This window comes from Manihot esculenta, chromosome 8 (assembly GCF_001659605.2).
Source record: "Manihot esculenta cultivar AM560-2 chromosome 8, M.esculenta_v8, whole genome shotgun sequence".
Taxonomy (NCBI): Eukaryota; Viridiplantae; Streptophyta; class Magnoliopsida; order Malpighiales; family Euphorbiaceae; genus Manihot; species Manihot esculenta.
Genome location: NC_035168.2, coordinates 37,283,216 through 37,309,388, shown reverse-complemented (window position 1 = coordinate 37,309,388; position 26,173 = coordinate 37,283,216). Strand labels below are relative to the sequence as shown.

The 26,173-nt window shown below is 39.3% G+C and overlaps 1 protein-coding gene and 1 pseudogene across 1 annotated transcript; one reads left to right on the top strand and one right to left on the bottom strand.

The window, feature by feature from the left end:
- Positions 1-1,267: 1,267 nt before the first annotated feature.
- On the bottom strand, positions 1,268-2,477 carry LOC110621595 (annotated as a pseudogene).
- A 1,792-nt stretch (positions 2,478-4,269) lies between these two features.
- Positions 4,270-5,220, top strand: LOC110621594. The gene is made up of 2 exons (XM_021765863.2): positions 4,270-4,756; positions 4,853-5,220. The coding sequence occupies exons 1-2, from the start codon at positions 4,270-4,272 to the stop codon at positions 4,930-4,932; spliced, it is 567 nt and encodes a 188-aa protein (XP_021621555.1). The 3' UTR covers positions 4,933-5,220.
- Positions 5,221-26,173: the final 20,953 nt, after the last annotated feature.

The window sequence follows — 26,173 nt, the reverse complement described above, 5'->3', positions numbered from 1 at the left end:
TATAATACTAGCATTGTAAAGGAGTTGATTGATTCAAGAATCATGAAATTTGATTAAGAAATGAGTGATGAAATTTTGATTAGAAAGTGATTCAATTTAAACATTTTCAATACCCTGTGATAATTTTGTGACATTGGATATACCATATTATAGCCGTATTACAATATATGTTCTAAAATTAATATCTATAAAATTAAATAAGATTAGAGCTACATGTTACTCCAATATGTAAGTTCAATTATGTCATTATTCATCTAAAATTAAAAAAAAAAAAAAACATATTGAAGTTTATTACCATTTATTCATTTTATCTGTTTATCTCTTGTGATCATATTGTTGATTTTCTCATTGGGATTGAATTATGGGGCTATGATAAGGGATGGTATATCTTATATAACTAAATAGATAATAATATATTTTATAACTAACTAGATAAATATAATTAGAGATGATTGCTTTAAAAATATATATAATTAGAGATGACAACGGATCGAGTATTTTTGAGTATCTAATCTGACTGAACTCTAATAGTATGTATTTGAAAAATTATAATTGAATTTTGATAGGATTGAATTTAAAAAATAATAGTCATGATGGATTTAGACCGGATTCGAATTTTATATATAAGATATTCATTAATTTATTTATATAAATAATTAATTTAATATAAAAATATATTTTTTATGATAATATTTATAAATTTTTTATATGCTTTTATTTATATATTACAATTTTAATAATTTTTTAAAAAATATTTTTTTTTAAAATAAAAATTATTAATAAAACTTTTTTATATAAATTATTAATTAATATATATGAGATTAAATGAGTTCACATTTTACAAGAATTCAGATAATTTAAATTAAATTTTAATCAAATTTGAAATAAATTTAAATATTATTAATATAAATGAAATTGAAATTTGATATACTAATTAATTTTCACATATATATATCCTACCAGGTAAGATATAAATAATTTATAGTCTCTATATTCATTACTGCTCTTTCAGAATGAACTTTTGTGTTTAAGATTTATTATTCTTTTTCTATTGCCTTATAATTTTTGTTTGTTTTTTTTATTTTCAGTTATTTCAAATATTGTCCACATACTTTTTTATATTATGATTAATATATGACCCTATTTAATTTTATATTATTTTCATCATAATTACTTATTAATTATTTTTTTTTTTTTTCAAATGAGAGTTTAAATGATCTCTTCACATCTAATTTAAAGAATGGAATCCATCTCAACCTACAACGGTCTAAACCCCCAACCCCATCAACTTCGAAAGCATCTCTTGGAACCCATCAACTCTTTGTTCAGATTGTGGGTTTGATCTTTTAATGGCCACTTTCATATTTTGATCAATTATGCCTTTATATACCTTTCCAAAACCTCCAACACCAATAACGTTACAATCGTCCAAATTTTTTGTAGCTTTCTTCATCTTATGCAGTGAGAAATGGCGACAAAGTCCCTGAGCCTGGTACTAGTATGGGAGCTGGTACGAAGAGGCAGCCAGCTAGAGGTGTGCAATTCAACGTTAAGGTCTCTCCTCTTCTTTTGGTGGACGGCGTACTGCAGCCACCAAACAAAAGCCTGCGGCTCCTCCAGCAGCTGCTCTTTCAATCTCAACTATATTTTGAAAAGTTTTTTATTGATCTCTGCCATATCCTTGATAAGCAATGCTGATAATTCAGGACTGAGACCTGCCAAGTTATTGCTTCGATCACTCATCTTGAATATCTCTAATCCATTGAGTGAAGCATCATAATGTTGAGGCTTAAACCGGGTTGATGGATTCAAGTCCACTTGAATATGTTCGTCACATTGCTTGTCATTAACTACAATCATATAATCTCTGTATGTTGGTTTTCCGATTTCTCCTGTCTAAGCAATTATATCAACTGGTTGATCGCCACCCTGAGCAGTTGGATTGTTGATGTAAATATTGAAGGACTTCAGATTGCTTCTTCTGAAATAAAACTCGCAAAAATGGAATCTAACAATTTATTTGAAATTGGCATCAACCCGAAACAATCATGTCAAGTTAAACTTCAAGTTCATAGCCGAATCAGGAGAGTAACGCCTGCTGCCACCACTGAGAAGTCGGAGTTGGAGATGTTAAGGCCAGAATATTCTGATGGATAAAAGTAGAGCCTTAGAAAGTGTCGAGTTTGTGGCTTTATTGGGACTTTATAGGTTGCTTCAGATCTGAAAATACTAGCATCCATAAGTGGAACATCAGAAAGAATTGAAGAATCCTGGAATTGAGCTCTGGCTTGCGGATGATTCCCAACAAGGTACTTAGCATCTAAAACCCATTTTGGCCCATCAGCATCTGTGCCTTCATTTTCAGATCCACAGTTCAAAAGCAAAGAATTTGTTGTGTTTGTACTAGACACATGAAGGGCATTGAAAAGAATGGAAACACAGGATAGAAAAAGCAATGTATGGGTATTAGAATTCATGGTTGAATAAAGAAGGACAATGAGGGCATGCAGTTTGGTGTTTGGCGTACAGGAAAACCAAGAAACATTTCCCACAAGGAGAAAGAAAGTTTTCCTGTACGCCAGAAACTTGACAAAATTGCTGCTGTCTTTTTTGTCTTTGTTATGTTTACAGCAGATCTAGCCAACTTTAATCAGCCATGGAGACTCATGCCTGGTTCAGAGAGGACCAATCCAGGCAATGTTTTCTTTTTTCTTTTCTTTTTCTTTTCTCCTGTTCGCTGGGCATCCATTGTTGAAATTTGTGCAGTTGGAAATTGATGAATGAGAGAAAGAATTGTAAAGTTTGAAATTTGGGTGGTTATAATGGATTTGGATTTCTGCTAAAATGCTAAGTTTAGCAAGCTTTTCCCCCTGCAAGTTTATTGTATAATAACTTGACAGGCTACTTGACTTGTACTTGAAATTCCATTCACAATGTTCCTCATCCCTTAATGATTTTACAATTTTTTTAGATCATTAAATTAAAATAAAGAATCAATAAATAAAACTCGAAAATTCTTTTATGGCTTCCAATTGGGTTCTCTACTATCATGACAAATAACAAATTACTCAAAAAAAGAAAAAAAAAAAAAAAAGAACTCTTTATAAGAACTCATGCTTGAGTAGAGATGATCAAGTATCATGTTTTTACTTTAGAATTAGCATGTTTTTGTTTATTATTACTAAGCCCTTAAACAGATTAATTTATTTTTAGCTATTCAATGTAACTGTTATATTATAATATTTTTTTTATTTTAATTACTGATCATAGTGAAATTGATACAAATAATTTCTAATATCATTATTGTATATATAAAAAATATATATTCAATAATTATTTCCATATAAATTAATTTTTTATTTCTACTTTATCCGTAGATAAAGTATATTAAATTTCTGTGTTTATTTTTTATTTTATATAGTGACTGACAAATAGAATGTCGATATTGTATGTTTCGACCGTTTTAGTTAATTAATAAATTAATGGGACATAATTAATATTCCCATAATTAGTTTGAAGATAAGTATAGTTTTCAAACAATTTAGGAAAAAAAAATACTAAATTTTTTCCTAATTTGCAAAAGCTTCTATGTGCATTGGTCTAATCTCCATATATACACAAAATACTAAATTCTGTTAAAAACCATCCGATTTCCTAATTAATATTCGGAACGTATATAGAACTCAGCAATTGAACCAAAAAAAGACAAAGCATTCCTTGGAGGATAGCCAACTGCTGTCCAAAATAGGCAAATTTCTCCTAAACTAGGCTTCCAAAATTATCATAGGAAGTTACAAATGAATGGCGTAACAGCAAACACAACAACCCAATGGATGTGCGCGACGGCCGCACTCCTCTTCCTCCTGCCCACCACCACCCCATTAAAGCCCTTCGCAGCAACTCTTGCTTGAGCTGGTCGGGCTGGTGCCGTGTGTTCCTCTTCAAATAAACCAAGACAACAAACAAACTTAAACGTGTAGTTCTTCATTAATATTCAAGAATCTTTTCATACGCACCTCTGCCCCCTTCTCACATTCCTCCTCAGTTGGCGGCTCGACGGCTTCTGTCCCTGTTGGCCGCCGACGCCGCCTCCTGTTCATTGCATTTTTATCAACTTATATATAATTGAAACTAACTGGCATATCGCCGCTGCACCGCCCCCCACACGGCCACACAGCTGATCCTCCCCGTTTATCCTGTCCTTCAACATTAATCATTTGTTAATTACACTATTAGATTATTAATCTTAGGATGATGAATTACGACCCAATGGCCAAGAACTTGTCATCCTCATCATGGTCACCATCATTGCACGGTTCAGACACGTTGGAGGAGTTGCAGCACATGCCATTGGCACCTCCCATGTGGAAGAACAAGAAGCGCTTATCAAAACAGCTATCCATGTGCGAGACTCGACGGGACAGAGCCTGGGAGAAGAGGCGTCGCCAGATTCTTAGGCAAGAAAGAAGAAAGAACAATATTATTGACTCCGATGACTTGACCGATGAAGACTTGAACGAGCTTAAAGGGTGTATAGAACTTGGGTTTGGGTTCAATGAAGAAGAAGGGCACCAACTGTGCAACACCTTACCAGCTCTTGATCTTTATTTTGCAGTAAACCGACAGCTTTCACCTAGTCCATCATCGACACCGCAAAGCGGAGGTTCCATGTCCAGGTCCTCATCATCGCTAGGTCGGCGATCGTCATCGTTTGGCAGCTCACCCAATGAATCAGATTGGAAAATATGCAGCCCAGGTGAATCCTCCATTCTTGAACATAAATTGTACGTTTATGCATGTGAAATTGAATGCAACAATTAATATTTTGATTGTTAACTGTGATGGTGCGCAGGTGATGATCCTCAACAGGTGAAGACCAAGTTAAGGCATTGGGCCCAAGCCGTAGCATGTTCAGTGATGCAGTCTTATTGATCCAAGTGTGGGACTGGTATGGCTTTTGTAGAGAAGAGCGAGACTTGAGAGGCAACCACAGGTTGGCTTGAATTTGCTCCAGCAAATTTTCTCTCTAGATTTAGATTTCTACTGCTACTAGGCCAACAAAAGGAGGATATTTTTATTGTTTTTTTTCAAGTTGGAGCGGCGCCGTTTTGGTGGTCCATTTCTATGGCCGAGGACAATCGAGTAGCTTCTTGGCTTTCAATGATCACTTTGGTTTAGAGAGATAATATCATGCATCATCATCTCTTCTTCTTCTTCTTCATGTAATTTCTTTTTATACCAAGTGCAGAGAAAAAATGTAACAGTACTGTAGGCGCTGTAATTTTGCGCTTTTTTTTTTTTTTTTTCTTGGGAAAAAATTTGAAATTGATGGGATTTGCTATTTTTTGCATTACCATCAGTTAGATATATGTGTATCTAACTATCTACATATAAATATGTAATAAATCCATCTCTCCAGTGTATACATCTCTCTGGTAGAACTTTCTTATATGGTATGTAGCTAGCCAATTCAAAACTGCCATGTAGATTCTTTCTTAGAGTTGCCGAATATATGTACACTCGAATACTTATAAGAAACATGTAGCATTATTTTGATTTGCTTATTAAATTTGGTGTTATATATTATTCAAATATAAATTATTTTTAAAAGAAATGGAGCTTAAATTTTTATTTTTTATATATTGAGAATTTTTCAAGATTCATCACCACGTGTTATGCGAAACTATAACTATTGATCCACGTCAGCTAATATAATCACATTACGGTATTAAAAAATGTTAATTATCAAAATTTGTACTTATGTATTAATTCATTATGTACCATTAGTTTCTGAACTTTATTTTTTGTGCATGATAATTTTTTTAAACAACGAAATATCTCGTTATTTTGTGTGATGAAAGACCTTAATCAAGACAACGAGGTTTTAGATTTATGTAATAAAGATTAATATTAAAATTTTAAGATTTGTTTGTCCTCAAGCTAATATTAATCATTATGAATATTATTAGTAAATTTTAAATTTTTTATGTAACCAATGAGCTTTGCATAAATATTAATATATTAATTATATATTATTCAATAAATTAATTCTAAATTTAGGTTTATATATATATATATATATATATATATATATATATATATTAATGACAGAGTGTGTCTACCATGTCTATCTGTCTGTGTTGCTTACTTGTTGAATGCGTATGATAAGTTAGTCGGAGGAAAGTGCTTGAACTCAAGTACATGCAAGAAAGGGAATGAAGTCCATCAACCTGTAAAAGAAAAAACAACCATAAAAAAAATTTTATCCACGTCCGCAAATATAAATCATAACTTAATACTACTAAATAATTTAAATTAACTATTTTGAACCAAATGCAAAAGGAATTCAAAAATTATTTGGATTAGTTTAAATCAGACTATTACAATTGATATCAAAATCACCCTGAATCGAAAAAACTGTGTAGAGCTAGTGAAATTCCGAGAAAAGGACTACCCATTTGAGATGAGGTGGAGTCACCCGAAATACTACGAACTATAATACCCAAAAATTTGATCCTGACTTAGTAATTATATCCGAATTAATATTCAGTTTTAGTCCTGACTTAATAATTGGATCCAAATCAGTATTCAGTTGCAACGTTTAGCAGGGGAGAATTTTATAACCCCTTTGTAATTATGCCTTACGAGTTTTGAAAATGCAACTTTATAATTGCATAATAATAAAAAAAATATTTTTTTAAATAAGCTATTATATAATTTTATAATATAAAGGGAATTTCTATTATAAATTTTTTTTATAAAATAAAATTTATTTGATTAGTAATTATTTTTTAACTATATGTATATAGAATCTGATATAATACTTGATGTGGCCGAAATGAACTGTACTGCTATTGGTTTACCAATAAGAAAGAGAATGTGAGATGGATGCCGCTTAGGATAATCACTTCAATGTTCAAGTTAGTAAACTGAAGAATAAATCGAATATAAGGAATTGCTTAAAACTGAAGAGTAGTTGTGTAATAGAATACATTCATTTGTCTCTGTGATCATATGCTTTTATACTATAATAAGATAGAGTTAATTATAGTATTTCTTGAAAATCCAGTAGGTGCTAGCTAATTTATCAAGGATCCTGTAATTACAGGTATAATAGGAATCTGTTGGATTGTATCTACTAACAGTAACTTTATGTGCAGACTTAACCTCTTTAGGAGAGGATAAGTCTTGATAAAGAACTGGATGTTACGGTGTCTGAGTCTTTCTTTCCACAGGTGGGGTTGCATATTGGCTTATCAGACCCTTTGTAACAGTCAGCTGCCTGCTTGTGGAAACGTCCCACATCGGCAGATTACGACAAATTGAAATTGTATATAATAGCTAGCATGAAACTATTAAATAACTTGGTTTAACCATTTTGGCCCAAGTGGAAAGTGAATCTAAAAGTTATTTGGACTAGTTTGAGCCGAGCTGTTTCAATTGGTATCAGAGCCACCCTTGGTCAGACAAATTGTGCAGAGCTAGTGGGTCTACGAGAAAAGGGCTACCCGTGCGAGATGAGGTAGAGCCGCCTGAGATACTAGCGAACCACAATACCGAAGGGCCCGGTCTTGGTTTAGCAATTGTATCCGATTTAGTTGTGACGAGGATATCACAAATTTAGCGGGACCGAGTGTAACGGTTAGCTGCCTGCTTGTGGATTCCATCCCACATCGACGGAATACGACAATTCCGAATTGAATATAATAGCTAGCACAAAACTATTAAATAACTTGGGTTAACCATTTTAGGCCAAGTGAAAAGTGAGTCCAAAAGTTATTTGGGCCAGTTTGGGCCGAACTGTTTTAATTGGTATCAGAGCCACTCTGGGTCACACAAATTGTGCGGAGCTAGTGGACCTGCGAGGAAAGGGTTACCCGTGTGAGATGAGGTGGAGCCGTCCGATGTTAGAACAATTGGTACTCACCCTCGTAACGCCGGACTCTTATTTGGAGAGGTCTTGGGTTCGAGTGGTGGGGGAGGCGACCTAATATTCCTATGTGGGGAATATTAGGCCAAATCCCATTGGCCTCGTGAGGTCATGGGACAAATCCTGCCCGGCGGTTGTGAGGCCAATGGGATGGATCACGGGAGGGTCGGACTTCAGGCTCTAGGCTATGTGGGCTCGGGAGATGGGAGAGGGACCCCCGTGACACTAGCAAACCACAATACTCAAGAGTCCGGTCCTAGTTTAGCAATTATATTTGATTCAGTTGCGACGAGGACGTCGCAAATTTAGAGGGACCGTGTGTAACAATCAGCTACCTGCTTGTGGGAACGTCCCACATCGATAGATTACGACAAATTGAAATTGTATATAATAACTAGCACGAAACTACTAAATAACTTGAGTTAACCATTTTGGGCCAAGTGGAAAGTGGGTCTAAAAGTTATTTGAACCAGTTTAGGCCGGGCTGTTTTACCCTTGCCACGTGGTTCTGTCTTATGGTGACAGTTCATGTCTTACTTTGGGCGATTGTTGTGTTACATAAGAGGTCCCCTCGCTGGTCTTTGATTCTTCAGATTTGAAGGTAACAATTATCTTCACGATCTGAGGCACGTAGCACGTTAATGCCTCTCCACTTGTATTGCTTTGCCTATGCCAATTCTTCGATGATGACTGCCTGGTTCCTCGAGCCACATTTAAAACCTGTCGTCGAAACCGTCATATAAGAACCTTTTTTCTTTTCCAAATATCACTTTTACTTACAACTGCATCTTTACTTTAGAAAAGACTCAGCCATTCCTCTTTCTCATTCAGACTTTCTTGTTTTCAAGGTAATTCCTATTTGCTTTTTCTTTTCTTTTTTTTTTCTAAAAATGAATAGGAATACTTCTTCTTCTTCTTCTTCTTCTTCTCTTCCTTTCAGTGGAAGTTTTGTCTCAAACTCCTCCTTTGACAGCCTCATCCGTGCCCCAAATCCTATCGTTCTACAGTAGGCAGTTCATGAAAGCGAAGGTAGCCTGATCAGTGATATCCTTTCCATACTAACATAGAAAGATATAGAACATCTTCACGACAAATACCAAATTTCTCAAGAAATCTTCCATGCCATTGCTCCATCTCCGAGCGTTCATGTGGAGGACCAGATCCCTGCGGAAGAAACTATCATGGTCTATGAAGGGCAGTTAAAGGCGGGTCTTTAGTTCCTTATCGATCCATTTTTTACTAAAGTCATTCGATTCCATAAGCTATCAGTCGCTGATGGGTGTTGAAACCATAAAAAATAACTTATTAAAACCCAACAAATATGATTTGCGTATAGAGTGAATATGATCGAATCTACAGGGAATTGACACTAAGAATTTTTAAACAATAACTAGAAAAATAAACAATAAAAGTAATTATGACGAGTTTAAAACAAAAAGTGAAGCAATTAAGGAAATCGATAATCAAAAGATAAATAAATCAATATAAGTAAATTTTAGTTGAAGTTTAAGATCCATTTCAGTTTTGAAAACTGATCATAGAAACAAAAATATCTTTATTTGTTTCAATAAATTAGTTATAGTTATGGAAGACGCTCCTCATAACCAATCTCTTCTTAGATTTAAGTTTATTAGGAAACATTCACTAATTAACCCTAGCCAACAAATCGCCTAAAGGACGTCTTTGAAATTTTAATTTATCAACTGCCTTAAGAATTAGAGAGACCCAATTCTAACCAACAAACCAAATCGTGTAGTGAGTTCAAGTTAGATCATGCAATTTCTTAGTGGGTTACACTAATTGTTACTTATCATTGAATAACCTAAGCAATTACGAATTTCAAACATATAAACTAACAATATATTACTTTGAAATTATGAACAATGGGCCCTATTGATCAAATAATAAAGTAATAATAATATTAAAAACTGAAATTGCATAAATATTAGAAGAATAAAAAATGAACAATTAGTTTAGATCTCACGATTCATGTATAAACTGAAATTTCAACCTAACCTCAACTAGAAATAAAGAGTTTATCCACTCAAAAGAAAATATAAAAGAGAAGAGATGAAATTTGGCTAGAAGAGATGGAGAAGAAGGACAAATCCGCAGCTGTCCACAAAGATGGGCTTAAATAGGTGCTTAACCCTAGTAAAATCCTTTTGAGAATAGAAATTCTTCTTCACTTTGAATTAGGAATCTTTCTTTTAATATGTTTATTCCGAGAAGAGAACTCCTAGATTTGGGGAGGATATCGTGCCACACTGAAGGAAGGAAAATCAAGGGGATCCCATGACTTTTAATAAGGAGACTTGATCTTTTTATTTTCAAATTTGAATTTTTCTTGCTCACTGTTAGGTTCTGTGTAAACTGTTGATTTGCCCAGTGATATGAGCAAATCGCTAGTCAAAACCACCATCTGAATATGATTAACTCAGCTTGTAATTCTGGTAATTTCTGGTTTCTATAAAGTATGATCATCCGGTGGGTTTGCTCAAATCGCTGGTCAAGTCAATTTCAGTGCTTTTTAACAACTTTTTATTAAATCTACTTCTCTTTTACTTTTTTGCGAAATATAACAAAAAAATATAAAATTAGTTAAAAAAAAATACTCAAATCAATGCTAAGAACAATATGAAAAATGTGTTGAAATTAGGTTCGATCAGTCATCCAGTTGCACCCTAATAGCTGGAGGGTCCTGGTGGCCTTCCTGTTCGTTTGTTTTAATCACAATATTGAGCCAAACGTGGCCCTGTTCTCTCAACTATATCAGCTGGGTACTCAAAAAAATAAAGAGTTTTGATTTTTTAATGGGAGAAGGTACCAAACATTATTCGACGGAATACTCTCATCCCTAAAGCGATGGAAGAACAAGTTTTCATCCTTCGCCACAGGGTGTCTAGGGGCTTTGGTCCCATTCATACCAGTTGGAATATGTATGTGAAACTGAGGAAGGATGGGATTCAGCCACGAAGGAGTGGGGAAAAGGCTTTAAGCTTCCTCTAGACAATGGCCACGTCCTAGAAAGTGGACATCACCAAGGTAGTGAAGAACGCCGTTTTATCTTGGTAGAGCCTTCTTTAGGCGAACCAGGCTTGGGGTCGTCATCTGCTCAGCCTTAGAGAAACCTCCCTAGCTAGCGAGCAACATTTTTCTCTTTTTGACTTCTTTTGTACTACTTCAAACTGCTTTACTTACTCATTTTTTGCTCTATGCAGATATGGCTGGAAAGAAGAACAAGTTTGCTGAGGTAGCTCGTGCTGCCTGAAAGGGCAAAGTTTTTGCTGGAACCTCTGGTCCACCTCCCAAATGAGCTCGCCGAGTGGATGAGATAATCATGCTTCCTCCTCTTGCACCCCTTCCTACAATAGAGCCCTTACTCAGCCCGAGTCTTTTACAAAGGGCGTCTCTACAGCAGTCCCCATCACGGTTGAGCCCATACCAGAAAATGCTAGGGTCGAGTCCTCGTGGCCTCGTAGCATCCAACACCTGGCACTAGCATTGATCCGGACAACCTCTCTTCTTGAGGAACCTAACCTGTCAATCCTAATAACCAAGAATGTTTTGAGGCTCGAGGACCATCATCGTATGAACGAGGTCGAGACAGATGAGCTCTTTGACAACATCATGCACTCTGCTATGGAGAGTGTCCTCTGTATATATATGGCTAAAGAGCGTAACAAGGCGAGGGCTCGGGGCTCAGGAGATGGACAGAAGACTCCTACAAGAGGAATGCTCGAGGCTGAAGGCTCGGGTTGATGAAGTAGTAGGGTACCATGAAGGAGACATTAAAGTCGATAGACAAGCTCTCGGTAGACCTGGGTGAGACCAACGCTTCCAAGCTTGCCTTTGAGAACCGGGAAAAAAGTGCCGAGGATCAAGTGGCCATGCTTCAACATCAAGTCTAGGAGTTGCACTCTCAAGCTGAAGGGCCCCATGTTACCTCTATCAGGATTGCTGAACTTGAAGCAAAACTTTAAGAGACGGTGGCCCAGGGTGGGGAGGTGTTCGTACAAGGTCAAGACTCTACCAAGAAGGAGCTCATCAGGGATTTCCTATAGAGGAATTCTCTTGGATTGATGACATCTTCTTGGATAAGGATAGACAGGACAAGGAAGGGGTAATCGAAGACAACCTTCCTGACCAGGCTTCTACTATACTAACAAATGATGAACTTGTAACTGAAGCTCAGAAGGAGGCGATTGACGATGTCCCTTCTGCCTTGTAATACTCTTTATTTGAATGAAAAAATTTTCATTTCATTTTATCATTATTTTCATGAAGTTTGTATGATCGATACTCGACCATAACTTTCGTCCAATTATCATTAGTAAGACTTAAAAACATTATTAAGGGGTTAACACTCGACTATAATACCTAATTACTGGCCTAACTAGTGGTCATAAAATAAATAACTTAAAAATTTTAAAAACGAGATCAACACCCGGACATGTGGCCTGGCGGATACCTGCCTTGTGGCCTGGGCGTGAAATGCCTTAGCAAAATTTCTATAACATGGGACTAACACCTGGTCTCATGGCCTAGTGAATACCCACATTGTGGCTTAGGTATCAAATGTCTTAGAAATTTTTATATAGGACTAACACTTGGACATGTGGCCTGGCAGAACCCGCCTTATAGCCTTGGTATTAAATGTCTTGTTTAGCAGGACTAACACTCGGATCATGACCTGTTGGAATACACCTTGTGGCCTTAGCATAGAAAGTCTTGTTTAGCGGGGTTAATACCCGGATTATGACCTAGCAGAACCCGCTTTGTGGTATTGGCATCAAATGTTTTGTTCAGTGGGACTAACACTTGGATTATGGCCTGGTGAAACCCGCCTTGAGGCCTTAGCATTAGATGTCTTATTTAGCGGGACTAACACTTAGATTATGGCATTGGCATAAACATTGTTTAGTAGGACTAACACCAGAATTATGGCCTAGCGAAACTCGCCTTATGGCCTGGCATAGAATACCTTGATTAGCGGAACTAACACCCAGAATGTGGCCTGATATATAATGCCTTGATTAGCGGGACTAACACCCAAATTGTGGCCTAGTGGAACCCGCCTTGTGGCCTAGTGGGACCCACCTTGTGGCCTTAGCAGCAGATGCCTTGTTTAGCGGGACTAACACCTGGGTTATGACTTGGCAGAACCCACCTTATGGCTTGGCATAGAATGCCTTGATTATCAGGACTAATACCTGGATTGTGGCCTATCGAAACTCGCTTTGTGACCTAGTATATAATGCATTGATTAGTGGGACTAACAACCAGATTGTGGCCCGGCAGAACCCACCTTGTGGCCTTGTTTAGTGGGACTAACACTTGAATTATGGCCTGATGGAACCCGCCTTGTGGCTTTGGCATCATATGCCTTGTTTAGTGGGACTAATGCTTGGATTATGGCTTGGCGGAACTCACCTTGTGGCCTTTAATGAGTGCTCTTTTAATCTTTTTGAAGAAGGCAAACCAATTCGTTCCTTATCACTGAAGAACATAACACATGAAAAAAATACATCGTTAACTGATATTGATAACATTTTCTCATATTACAAATATTTCAGGAGTGGAAAATGACTCGATCATCTAGCTTGGCCAGCTTATAAGACTCTGCGCAAATAACCTACGAAACTCTAAATGATCCTTTCCAGTTTTCGCCCAACTTACCAGGCCCGACACTATCCCTGTTATATCTGTCCTTTTAAAGACTAAGTCTCTTGCATTAAAGACGTGTGACCTGACTCTATTGGTGAACATTCAGAGGACATCTTCTGTGACTTATTTATTTTTTCTTTACCATCGTTGGGTCCTCCTTTAATTACATGTATAACTCCTACAGGTTCATGGTCAAGAGTAGTTTCAGGAGTTGTTACCTCGGGTTTGGGCCTTCTCTCTCCTCTATTCTTTTTGGTAAACTTTCAAAGTGTGTCATCCCTTATTAATCTCTTGATCTCGTCTTTCAGCTGCCGGCACTCTTCTGTTGTATGTCCATGGTCTTTGTGAAAACGACATTACTTATTCCTATCTCGCCTTTCGGCTCTATCAAGGTTGAGCTTGGGAGGCCACCATACCTCCTTGTCGTTTTTTCTAATCTAGATTAGAATACGTATTCGTGAATCATTCAATGGAGTATAATTCTTATACTTACTTTGGCCATTCCTTCTTCAGGAGAATGGATAACTTCTGTGGTCTCCTTCATATTCTCGACTCTCTGGCTTTTAGTTTTGCTTTTGACTCATCCTTTTATCCTCCCTCAACGCTTGTGTAATACCCGGCTAAGTTTCAGCATCGGAATTCCAACTTTCCGGCGGAATCTCCATTGGAATCCAGAATCCCGAGTTCGAAATCCCGAGAAAGGGTGAAAATCAAGGTTTTCTAAAATATTTTTACATGTTTTTAAGGCTTTAATGAAGAAAAAAATTGAGTTTTAAAAGAAAAGACTAAGGAGGGAAAAGCCTAGTTTCGGCCGCCGAACCTCATGTTCGACCACCGAACATGGTCCTCTTGTGGAAGCACTTTTAGCCCCCGAAGGTGGTCTGGCCAGCCACCTATAAAAGACCCCCTGTCCGAAAATGGGCGATTTTTTCTCTCCATTTTCGGGCAAAGGTGAGTTCTTAACCCTCCATGGTTGATTTTATATTTTCCTACAAATCCTTCAAGATTTTTATGAGTTTTTACCATGTTTTGAAGATTTTAAGCTTAGATCAAAGTTTTGGAGCTTGGAGACCTTCGGAGCTCGTTTCTCTTCATCTCCAAGTTGGGTCATGCCTACCTTCGATCTTCAAGAGGTAAGTGTAGATCCTCGTCTTTTTATATGTTTTAAGTAAGTTTTAAAAGGGGTTAAGGGTATATGATGCATGTTTTAGAGTAGATCTAAAATGTTAGGATTTATGTTAGTTTAATGATAAATGTATGTTAAATGTGATGTTTGTTGGGGTATAGGCTAGTTTTATGCCCCTATATATTTGAAAGTGTGTTTATGCATGTTTTAGAATAGGTGGATGTGTGTTGGAAAGTTTGGATGGCTGGATGTGGGATGGCAGAATCGGGTTCTACCACCCAGAAGGATCCAGGTTCGGCCGCCGAAACAAGGTTCGGCCGTCGAACTTGCCAGAGGAGGTAGTTTTGGCTGCCTAAGCTCGCCCCCGAAGGTTTGGACTTTCGTGTAATACCCGGCTAGACCCCGGCATCGGAATTCCTATATTCCGGTGGGATCTCCGTTGGAATCTGGATTTCTCAAATGTCGGAGCCTTCCAGATGGGTGAAACAGAGGTTTTTTAAAATGTTTGAACATGTTTTTATGTTTTCGATTAAGCAAATTGAGTTTTGCAAAGGAAAAGATCAAGGAGGCAAATTGCAGGTTCGGCCGCCGAAAGTGAAGTTCGGCCGCCGAACAATGCATGGTTTCACATGCAGCTTTGGCCGCCGAAGGAGAGTCGGTTGGCCACCTATAAAAGCTCCTTTGACCGGAAATGGGGTGTGTTTTCACCCTCTTTTCGTGCAAAGGTGAGTGTGTGACCTCCCTTGGTTGTTTTCACCATGTTCTTCAAATCATGCAAGCTTTAATGTGTTTTTAACTTGTGTTTTTGAAGTTTTGAGCAAAAGAAGGCAAAGTTGAGAGTTTTGGAGATTTTGGATCATTTTCCTCCACATCTCCGAGTTAGGACCATCGATCCTCTCGTTCTTCAAGAGGTAAGCATGGATCCTCACCTCCCCTTATGTTTTAAGCATGGTTTAAAGAGTTTAAGGGCATTTTATGGTATGGTTTAAATGGATCTAGAGGTTTAAAGGGTATGTTGCTCATATGCCGTATTTGATGTTTTGATGTTGTTTGTGGAGTTTAAACTAGTTGTTAAGCTCCTATATGCATGAAAAAGAGTATAGGCTTGTTATAGAAAGTTGGTATGCATGTTGAGTGTGTTTGGTTTGGTTTTGGAGGCTGAGTATGCATGTTTGACCCGAGTTCTGCCTTCTTGGCAAACTCAGGTTCGGCCGCCGAACCCCTTGAGGATGCTGTTTTGGCCGCCTAACCTTGCCCCCGAAAGTTGAGACTTTCGTCTCTAGAGGGAAGGTTCGGCCGCCGAACATGCCGCCGAAGGTGGGTGACTTTCGGCTCTGGAAAGGACTTTCGGCCGCTGAAGGTGCCGCCGAAAGTGCATGAGTTTTGGCTCTGGAGGGACTTTTGGCCGCCGAACCTGCCGCCGAAAGTGCCCTGTCCAGCCTTCCTTTGTCCATTTTTCCATGCATGTTTATGATGTTTTAGGGGGTTTTTGGGAAGATGGTTATAGCTATGTTAGAGTATGTTTGGTCCTCATTTGAGTCCACCTGTGTAGGTGTGGACCCGAGGAACCAAGGAGGCCCACAGAGTTAGAGTTACAGAGACTGTTCAGCAGTTGACAGAGGTGAGTGGAACTGAATTATTGTTTTAAATTAATGAAAGCTTTTAGCATGATTCATGCATCATAAATGCCATGTTATAGTAGGGTGTATTGCATTGCCTTAGTATTCACGAAGATGACGCATTGCATTATTACTTGTTGATGGGGACGGACACAGAGTAGGACCCTTTAGCCCTCTGATGTTTATGTTTATGTAACAGAAGTCCTGAGGAGCCCCTTGAGGGCCGGGCACAGAGTTTATATGCATGTAACAGAAGTCTTGAGGAGCTCATTTGAGGGCCAGGCACAGAGCAGAGGGATTTTTGGGTCAGTCTGTCTGTGATGTGCTTTGATTGTGTTATGGCGCATTTCATGATAGCATGTTTTAAATGTTTTTATTGTTCTGCTCACTGGGCTCTAGTAGCTCACCCCTCTCCCTAACCCTATGTTTTTAGGACCCTAGAGAAGGCAGAGGAACAACAAGGGTAAAGTCTAAGTATAATAGTCTAGAGTAGTGGACATAATGTAATGTAATGTATACAGAGATAATGTAAAGTCATGTAATGTATATTGAGTTAGTATTGTGCTTGGCCCTAGACTATGTTTAAATCCCTTTGTATATGATCATTATGTAATGTTTTATGATGTATTATGATGAGATCCAAGCTTGATATATGATGATGACCCATCTCGAGCATTTGATGAGAGCTCTAGTATGGGGTTTGATGTTTACAGGTTAGTGCATGCACAAGTCAAGCTTGGTGAATGATAAAATTCAAAATTTTTATGGAAATGTATGATCATGTATGGGATTTATCAGGTACACAGAGTTCACAGTAGGCTTGCTACGGGTGTAATACCCGGCTAGACTCCGGTATCGGAATTCCTACCGTCCGATGGAATCTCGGATGTCGGAAACCTCTAGAAGGGTAAAATCATGTTTTCATAAAATGTTTTAATGTATTTGATGATTTTAAGTAAGAAAGGAATTGAGTTTTGAATGAAAAAGACCATGGAAGCATTTCCAGGTTCGGCCGCCGAACCTCAAGTTCGGCCGCCGAACATTGGATGGTTTAGGGGGGCAAGTTAGGCTTCCGAAAGTGGCTCAGGTTCGGCCGCCGAACCCCATGTTCGGCTGCCGAACTTGCATGAGTTTTGGAAGCACCTTAGGCTGCCGAAGGGTGGTCTGGCCAGCCCTATATAAGAGCTCCATGGCCGAAACGGGCGAGTTCTCTCCATTTTCGGCCAACAGTGAGTTCATGCTCTCCCATGGTTATTTTTGGATGTTTTTCCTCCAATCTCTCAAGTTTTAACAAGTATTTGCTTGGGTTTTGAATATTTGTGAACTTAGAGTGAGTTTTGAAGCTTGGAGACCAAAGGAGCGAGATCTCTCCCCTCTCCAAGTTGGATTGCCTCTCCTCTTGTTCTCCAAGAGGTAAGAGTAGATCCTTAGCTCATTATATGTTTTAAACAAGTTTTATGAAAGTTTATGGGGTAGAAATGCATGTTTAGGTTATTTTTGAGTTTATGGGTTTATGTTGAGTTTTTGAACAATGTGAGTTGTTTATATATGCTTGATGTGTTGAAGTTGGGGTTTAGGATAGTTTGAGACTCCTATAGGCTTGTTGGCTTGAGTTTGCTTGTTGTAGAATAGGTAAATGCATGATTGAGTGGTTTGGGAGGTGTTTGTGCATATAGGAGGTTGAGTTCTGCCCTTTGGAAGAACTCAGGTTCGGCAGCCGAAAGGACTTTCGGCCATCGAACCTGCCTGTGGAGGCCAGCCTTTGGCTGCTGAACCCTACCCCCGAAAGTGGACTTTCGGCTCTGGAAGGGAGTTTCAGCCGCCGAAGGTGCCGCCGAACATGCATGAGTTTCGTCTCTGGAGAGAACCTTCGACCGCCGAAAGTGCCGCCGAAGGTGCATGACTTTCGGCTCTGGAGGGACTTTCGGCTGCCGAACTTGCCGCCGAAAGTGCCCTGTTCAGCCTTCCTTTGCATGATTTCTATGATTGTTTTAAGGTGTTTTAGGGAGTTTTTGGGGAGTATTTTAGAGTCATGTTCATGTGTGTTTGGTCCCTCATTTAAGTCCACCTGTGTAGGTTCGGACCCGAGGAACCGAGGACCCCAGCAGTGAGCTAGCTGCTTCAGAGTCTACTAGAGGTGAGTAGAATAAACCTTTATATTTTTAATTAATGGAAGTTCTAGCATGACTCACACATCACGAATGCCATGTGATATTCTAGGATGTTTGCATTAGAATTCACGAATATGTTGCATTGCACTATTTGATGTTGATGTGGATGGATGTTGGATGATCCTTTAGTCCTCGTATGATATGATATGATGATGATACGGTATGGAAGACCAGTGAGGCCCATTCTACGCCCCTGGCACAATGTAAGAGAAAGACCAGTGAGGCCCAGTCTACGCCCCTGGCACAGTTGGAATATTATGCTATGTTATGTAAGAGAAAGACCAGTGAGGCCCATTCTATGCCTCTGGCACAGTTGGATTATGTAGAGGACTACTGGTGACAAGTCCATCCTTGATGTGATTTTGTCTGTGATGTGATGCATTCCATTATAGCATATGTTTTAAATATTTTATTATTCTGCTCACTGGGCTCTAGTAGCTCACCCCATTTCCCAAATCCCCCAGGTATGCAGGTACGGGATAGACCAGGAGGTCAGCTAGAGTAAAGTCATGTTTGTGTAATAGCTAGTGGTGGACATGATAAATTATGGAAATGTAATGTATTGTATAGTAATGTAATGAACAGTATTGAACAGTTATGTAATGTAATGATGTTATTGAGGATTAGAGTTGTGCTTGACCCTAGTATGCATGGTTATCCCCTTTGATACATGATCTATAAAATGTTTGTATGATGTATATGGTTAACCAAACTTAATGTATGTGATGTTACCCCATTGGAGCATTTGCTGAGGGCTCCAGTTTGTGGTTTATGTTTATGAATTGTGCATGCACAGGTTAAGTTTGGTAAATGAATGAGAAAGTTCAAAATTTTTATGTATATGTTGATCATGTATGGGATTAAACAGGTATACAGGTTGTATGTTAGGCTTGCTACGGGTCCCGGCGGCCTTAAGTCGATCTGGATCTTAGCGCCTGTAGCGGTCCGATTTTCGGGTCGTTACAACGGGTTCCGGCGACCTTAAGTCGATCTGAATCCTAGCGCCGGTAACGGTCCGGTTTCTAGGTTGTTACATTTCGGCTCTGGAGGAAAGTTTCGGCCACCGAATCTGCCCCCGAAGGTTGTGACTTTCGGATTTGTGGAGGACTTTCGGCCGCAGAACCTTGCCCCCGAAAGTGCCTGACTTTCGGATCTGTAGGGACCTTCGACCGCCGAACCTGCCGTCGAAAGTCCCCTGCCCAGCCTTCCTTTGCTTGTTTTGCATGCATGTTTCATGATGTTTTAGGGGGTTTTTGGGGGGTTGTTTAGACTCATGTTAGAGTATGTTTGGTCCCTCATTTGAGTCCATCTGTGTAGGATCAGACCTGAGGAATCGAGGAGGTCAGCAGTGAGATAGCTGCTTCAAAGTTAGTTCAGAGTCAGCCAAAGGTGAGTAGAACACAACTCTTTTTATTTCAAAGCAATTAAACTTTTAAGCATGTTCATATATCATGAATGCCATTTATGTAATAGGTTGTGTTGCATTAGAATTCACGAATATGATGCATTGCATAATATGATGTTGATGTGGATGGATATTGAATGATTCATTAGCCCTCGATATGATATGATATAATATGATATGATACGATATGAGATGGAAAGACCAGGTGTGGCTTGAATTACGCCCCTGGTAATATGTAAGAGAAGACCAGGTGTGGCCTGCACTACGCCCCTGGCACAGTTGGACATGTTACGTTATGTTAAGGAAAAGTCCTGAGGTGCCCCGTTGTGGGCCGGGCAATGGATATGTAGAGGGTTACTGATGACAAGTCCATCCGTGATGTGAATTGTTTGTGTTGTGATGCATTCTATGAAAGCATATGTTATAAATTGTTTTTACTGTTATGCTCACTGGGCTTTAGTAGCTCACCCCTTTCCCCTAACCCCCAGGTTGCAGGGCCAGAGATAGCTCAGGAAGTCAGCAAGGGTAAAGGCTATGTATATGTAATAGAGTTGTAGTGGACATGTAATGTGATGTAATGTAATGTTAAGTAATGTAATGAGAATTAGTATTGTGCTTGGCCCTAATGTCTATGGTTAATCCCTTTTGTACATGATCTTTATGAAATGTTTTAAATGATAAGATATGTTGAACCAGACTTGACATATGAGATGTTGACCCAACTGGAGCATTTGATGAGGGCTCCAGTAAGGGGTTTTATGTATACAGTTATGATGCATGTACAGGTCAAGCTTGGTAGATGAAAAGTTAAAGTTTTTATACAAATGTATGATCATGTATGGGATTTTATCAGGTGTACAGGATGTATAGTAGGCTGCTACAGGTCCCGGCGACTTTAAGTCGATCTGGATCCTAGCGCCGGTAGCGGTCCAGTTTCCGGGTCATTACAGCTTGGACTTTATCATCCAGCCTGATGTACTTTTGGGCTTTGTCCATTAGCTATTGGTATGTAGCGGCTGGGTTCTTAAGGGAATCCATGAACTTGATGTTGCGTGTTCCTTTTTTCAATGATTCACATGCTATCTCATGATTTAATTCCTACACCTGTATTGCTTATGCATTAAACTATGAGATAAAACTCCTTAAAGGCTCGCTCTCTTCTTGGCGAGTCTTCTGCAAGTCAGAGGAAAGCTTTTTAGGAGATATACAAGTAATAAATCTGAATTTAAATAACATAGCGAATTGTGTAAAGTTTTGAAGTAAACCTGGATTCAAATGTTAGTACCATTTTGAGCCAAACCTATGAGTGTTAATGGAAACACTTGGCACAACATGAAGTCTTTAACATCCTGAAGCTACATGGTCATCCTGAAGATGTCAGGTGACTTTTGGGATCTGTTGTTCTGTCATATTTGTCCAAGCTTAGCAGCTTGAACTTGGTTGAAAAAAGTTATGCTAAGATCTCTTTTAATAGGGGAAAGGCATCGTCCAAACTATAGTCCTCCTCCTGCTCCTTTCGATACCTTTGAATAGCCAACACTAGCTTCTTCCTCGAACTTAGCCTTCCCTTTAGATTGCGTCTAGATTGCCTCTGTCCGAGCCCTTGGGGTATCAATAGAGGGTTCCTCTCTTTCTCTAGGAGCCATGAATGATGCCTCCCCTGAACTTTATATTACTCGAGAGTAGCCTACAACCTTTTAATGTATTGGAGCATTTTTTCATTGTTCAAATTATTGAGATCTGCTTCGTTGACCATAGAGGGTATATTTTGTCCACTGTCAGGAGCGGAAGAAATGATAGCTCTCTCATTGGTAGCAACCTTAGCAGCAACTCGAGACTTGTCGGCCATTTCGAGGGAGAGAAAAAAAAGATTTCTTTTAAGAGAAAGGGGGCAAGAGACCGGTTTTAATCCAAATAAACAAAGAGAATTTAATGGACTTTCAAACAGCGAAACCAAATGATGTGGCCGAAATGAAGCTGCGCTTGTAACAACCCAGAATTCGGACCGCTACCGGCGCTAGGATCCAGATCGACATGAAGTCGCCGGGATCCGTAGCAAGCCTAACATACATCCTGTATACCTGTTTAATCCCATACATGATCACACATAAACATAAAACTGTAAACTTTTTCTTTTCTTTTACCAAGCTTAACCTGTGCATGCACATAACTATAAACATAAAACCCCACACTGGAGCCCTCATCAAATGCTCAAATGGGGTAACATATCATACATTAAGCCTGGTTTTCATAAATATCATTAAAAACATTTCATTAAAAGATCATGTACCGAAAAGGGATTATCATACACTAGGGCCAAGCACAATTCTATCCTCAATACAATTCTTTTCATTACATTACATTATAACATTTTACAATACATGTCCACATCTAACTATTACATAAAGCATGACTTCTAATCCTGATGACTTCCTGGTCTAGCCCGTACCTGCAAACCTGGGGGATTAAGGGAAGGGGTGTGTAACAGCCCGGACGTGATCCCCGGCACTGTTACCGCTCACGGCCCAGGGCTATCCCTCGCCTGGCCTCTTGCCACCTCGGGCTTTCCACTGGCGTCGTGAGCAGCTCTTAACATCCCTTCACCCTCACGGGTTCCAGGCAGGATTTGTCCCTCGGGGGACCCATTACGGCCCGCCCTAGCCCGAGTGGATTTGGCCCAATTCCTTCCTCTGGGAATTAGGTCGCCTCCCCCACTGCTCGAACCCTTGACCTCCCACTTTAAGGGAATAGTCTGGTGAGAGTGAGTACCAGTTGTTGGTACTCACTCTCACCAGACTATTCCCTTAAAGTGGGAGGTCAAGGGTTCGAGCAGTGGGGGAGGCGACCTAATTCCCAGAGGAAGGAATTGGGCCAAATCCACTCGGGCTAGGGCGGGCCGTAATGGGTCCCCCGAGGGACAAATCCTGCCTGGAACCCGTGAGGGTGAAGGGATGTTAAGAGCTGCTCACGACGCCAGTGGAAAGCCCGAGGTGGCAAGAGGCCAGGCGAGGGATAGCCCTGGGCCGTGAGCGGTAACAGTGCCGGGGATCACGTCCGGGCTGTTACAAAAAAAAAGGCGCCTTTTTATGTAACAGCCCGGCCCTTCTCGCACGGCACTGTTACCACTCACGGCCCAGGGCTATCCCTCGCCTGGCCTCTTGCCACCTCGGGCTTTCCACTGGCGTTGTGAGCAGCTCTTAACATCCCTTCACCCTCACGGGTTCCAGGCAGGATTTGTCCCTCGGGGGAGCCATTACGGCCCGCCCTAGCCCGAGTGGATTTGGCCCAATTCCTTCCTCTGGGAATTAGGTCGCCTCCCCCACTGCTCGAACCCTTGACCTCCCACTTTAAGGGAATAGTCTGGTGAGAGTGAGTACCAATTGTGCCATTGGAACAATTGGTACTCACTCTCACCAGACTATTCCCTTAAAGTGGGAGGTCAAGGGTTCGAGCAGTGGGGGAGGCGACCTAATTCCCAGAGGAAGGAATTGGGCCAAATCCACTCGGGCTAGGGCGGGCCGTAATGGCTCCCCCGAGGGACAAATCCTGCCTGGAACCCGTGAGGGTGAAGGGATGTTAAGAGCTGCTCACGACGCCAGTGGAAAGCCCGAGGTGGCAAGAGGCCAGGCGAGGGATAGCCCTGGGCCGTGAGCGGTAACAGTGCCGGGGATCACGTCCGGGCTGTTACAGGGTGAGCTACTAGAGCCCAGTGAGCAGAATAGTAAAACATTATATTTAAAATACATGATCTCATGGAATGCATCACATCACAAACCAATCACAATCAAGGATGGACTTGTCACCAATAGCCCTCTACACATTCCAACAGTGCCAGGGGCGTAGAATGGGCCTCACTGGTCTTTCTCTTACATAACGTAACATAACATTCCATTGTGCCAGGGGCGTAGAATGGGCCTTACTGGTCTTTCTCTTACATCGTACCAGGGGTGTAGAATGGGCCTCACTGGTCTTACATACCATACCATATCATATCCTATCCTGCCATCATACGAGGGCTAATGGATCATTCAACACCCATCCACATCAACAACATAATATGCAATGCAACATATTTGTGAATTCTAATGCCAGCACCCTAATATATCTCATAGCATTCATGATGCGTGAATCATGCTAAAACTTTCATTATTTGCTTTGAAACATAAAAAGTCATTCTACTCACCTCAGGCTAGCTCTGAAAAGACACTGAAGCAGCTATCTCACTGCTGGGGTCCTCGGGTCCGAACCTACACAGGTGGACTCAAATGAGGGACCAAACATATTTGAACATGACTCTAAACTACTCCCCAAAAACCCTCTAAAACACCTTAAAATAATCATAGAAATCATGCAAAGGAAGGCTGAACAGGGCACTTTTGGCGGCAGGTTCGGCGGCCGAAAGTCCCTCCAGAGCCGAAAGTCATGCACCTTCGGCGGCACTTTCGACGGTCGAAAGTTCCTTCCAGATCCGAAACTTGTGCATGTTCGGCGGCACCTTCGGCGGCCGAAACTCCCTTTCAGAGCCGAAAGTCCACTTTTGGGGGCAGGGTTCGGCAGCCAAAAGTTTGCCTCCACAGGTAGGTTCGGCGGCCGAAAGTGCCTTCGGCTGCCGAACTTGGGTTCTTCCAAAGTGGCAAAACCCAGCCTCCTCATGCACAATTTGCCTCTCAAAACATTCAAACATATATTTAGCTATTCTACAACATGCATACACAAGCAAATAAGCATATAGGGGTCTTAAACTATCCTAAACCCCAACTACAACATAAAACAACTCAAAACAACACACATTATTCATAAACTCAACATTAACCTAAACATACATTTCTACCCCCAAGAACCTTCATGAAACTTAACCAAAATATGAAAAGAGGTGAGGATCTACTCTTACCTCTTGAAGATCGAGAGGAGATGCGATCCAACTCGGAGATGGGAGAGATCTAGCTCCTTGGGTCTCCAAGCTCCAAAAACTTGTCCTAAGCTCACAATTCTTCAAAACCAAGTAAACACTTATTAAAACTTGAAAGATTTGAGGAAAATCATCAAAACCAACCATGGGAGGGCACAGACTCACCTCTGGTCGGAAATGGGGAAGAAACTTGCCCATTTTCAGCCATGGGGCTTCTTATAGGGGCTGGCCAGGCCACCTTCGGAAGCCTAAAGTGCCTCCAAAACTCATGCAAGTTCGGCGGCTGAACCTGGAATTCCCTCCATAGTCTTTTTCATTCAAAATTCAATTTCTTTCTTACTTAAAATCATAAAATACATGAAAACATTTTATAAAAACATGATTTTACCCTTCTAGAGGTTTTTGACATCCGGGATTCCACCGGACGGTAGGAATTCCGATATCAGAGTCTAGCCGAGTATTACAGCGCTGCTATTGGTTAACCTGCAAGAAAGAAAACTAAGGTGGATGGCGCCTATAGCAGCCACTCCGATGCTCAAATCAGTAAATTGAATAATATAACGAGTATAAAAAATTATTTAGAATTCAAGAGTAGTTATGTAAGAAATGCGTCCTTTTGTTCATGTAATCATTAGTTTTTATATCGTAAAAAAATGAAATTAATTATACTATTTTTTAAAAATTCAGCGGGTGCTGATTAATTAATTGAAATTCTATAATTACAGACATAATAGAGATCTGCTGAATTGTGTCTGCTAACGATAACTTTATATGAAGATTTAACATTTTCAGAAGAGGGTGAAACTTGATGAAAAACCGAGTGTTTCGTTATCCATATCTTTTTTTTTCACAAATGGCGTTACATATTGAGTTATTAGTCCCTTGTCCTAATAAAGAATGTAAAAATATAAAATATAAAGAAAGTAAATTACTTTAAATTGTTTTTTATAAAGTGAAGATTTTTTTTATTCCAATTAAAAGAAAAAGTTTCAGAGCAAACCACAAATTTTAAAAGAAAACATTATTTTAATATAAGAAAAACAGGTTAAAAAAAGGTAATTTTTGCATAATTAAAATTTGTTAGATTTATTTTTAAATTAATTTTAATAGTTATAATCTATGTTTATATAATAAGCCAATATTTTTCAATAAGTTGACATGTATTATTTTTTTTTAAAGAATTAATATGTGACACCATATTAAGAATGTAACTTAATGTTTTGATATGTGAAACTTCTCAATTATAATTTTTTTAATGTATAATTTATTAATTCTAATTAATAATAATTTATTTTCATTTAAATTTTAATATAAAAAAGTGAATAATATTTTGAAATCAAAATAGG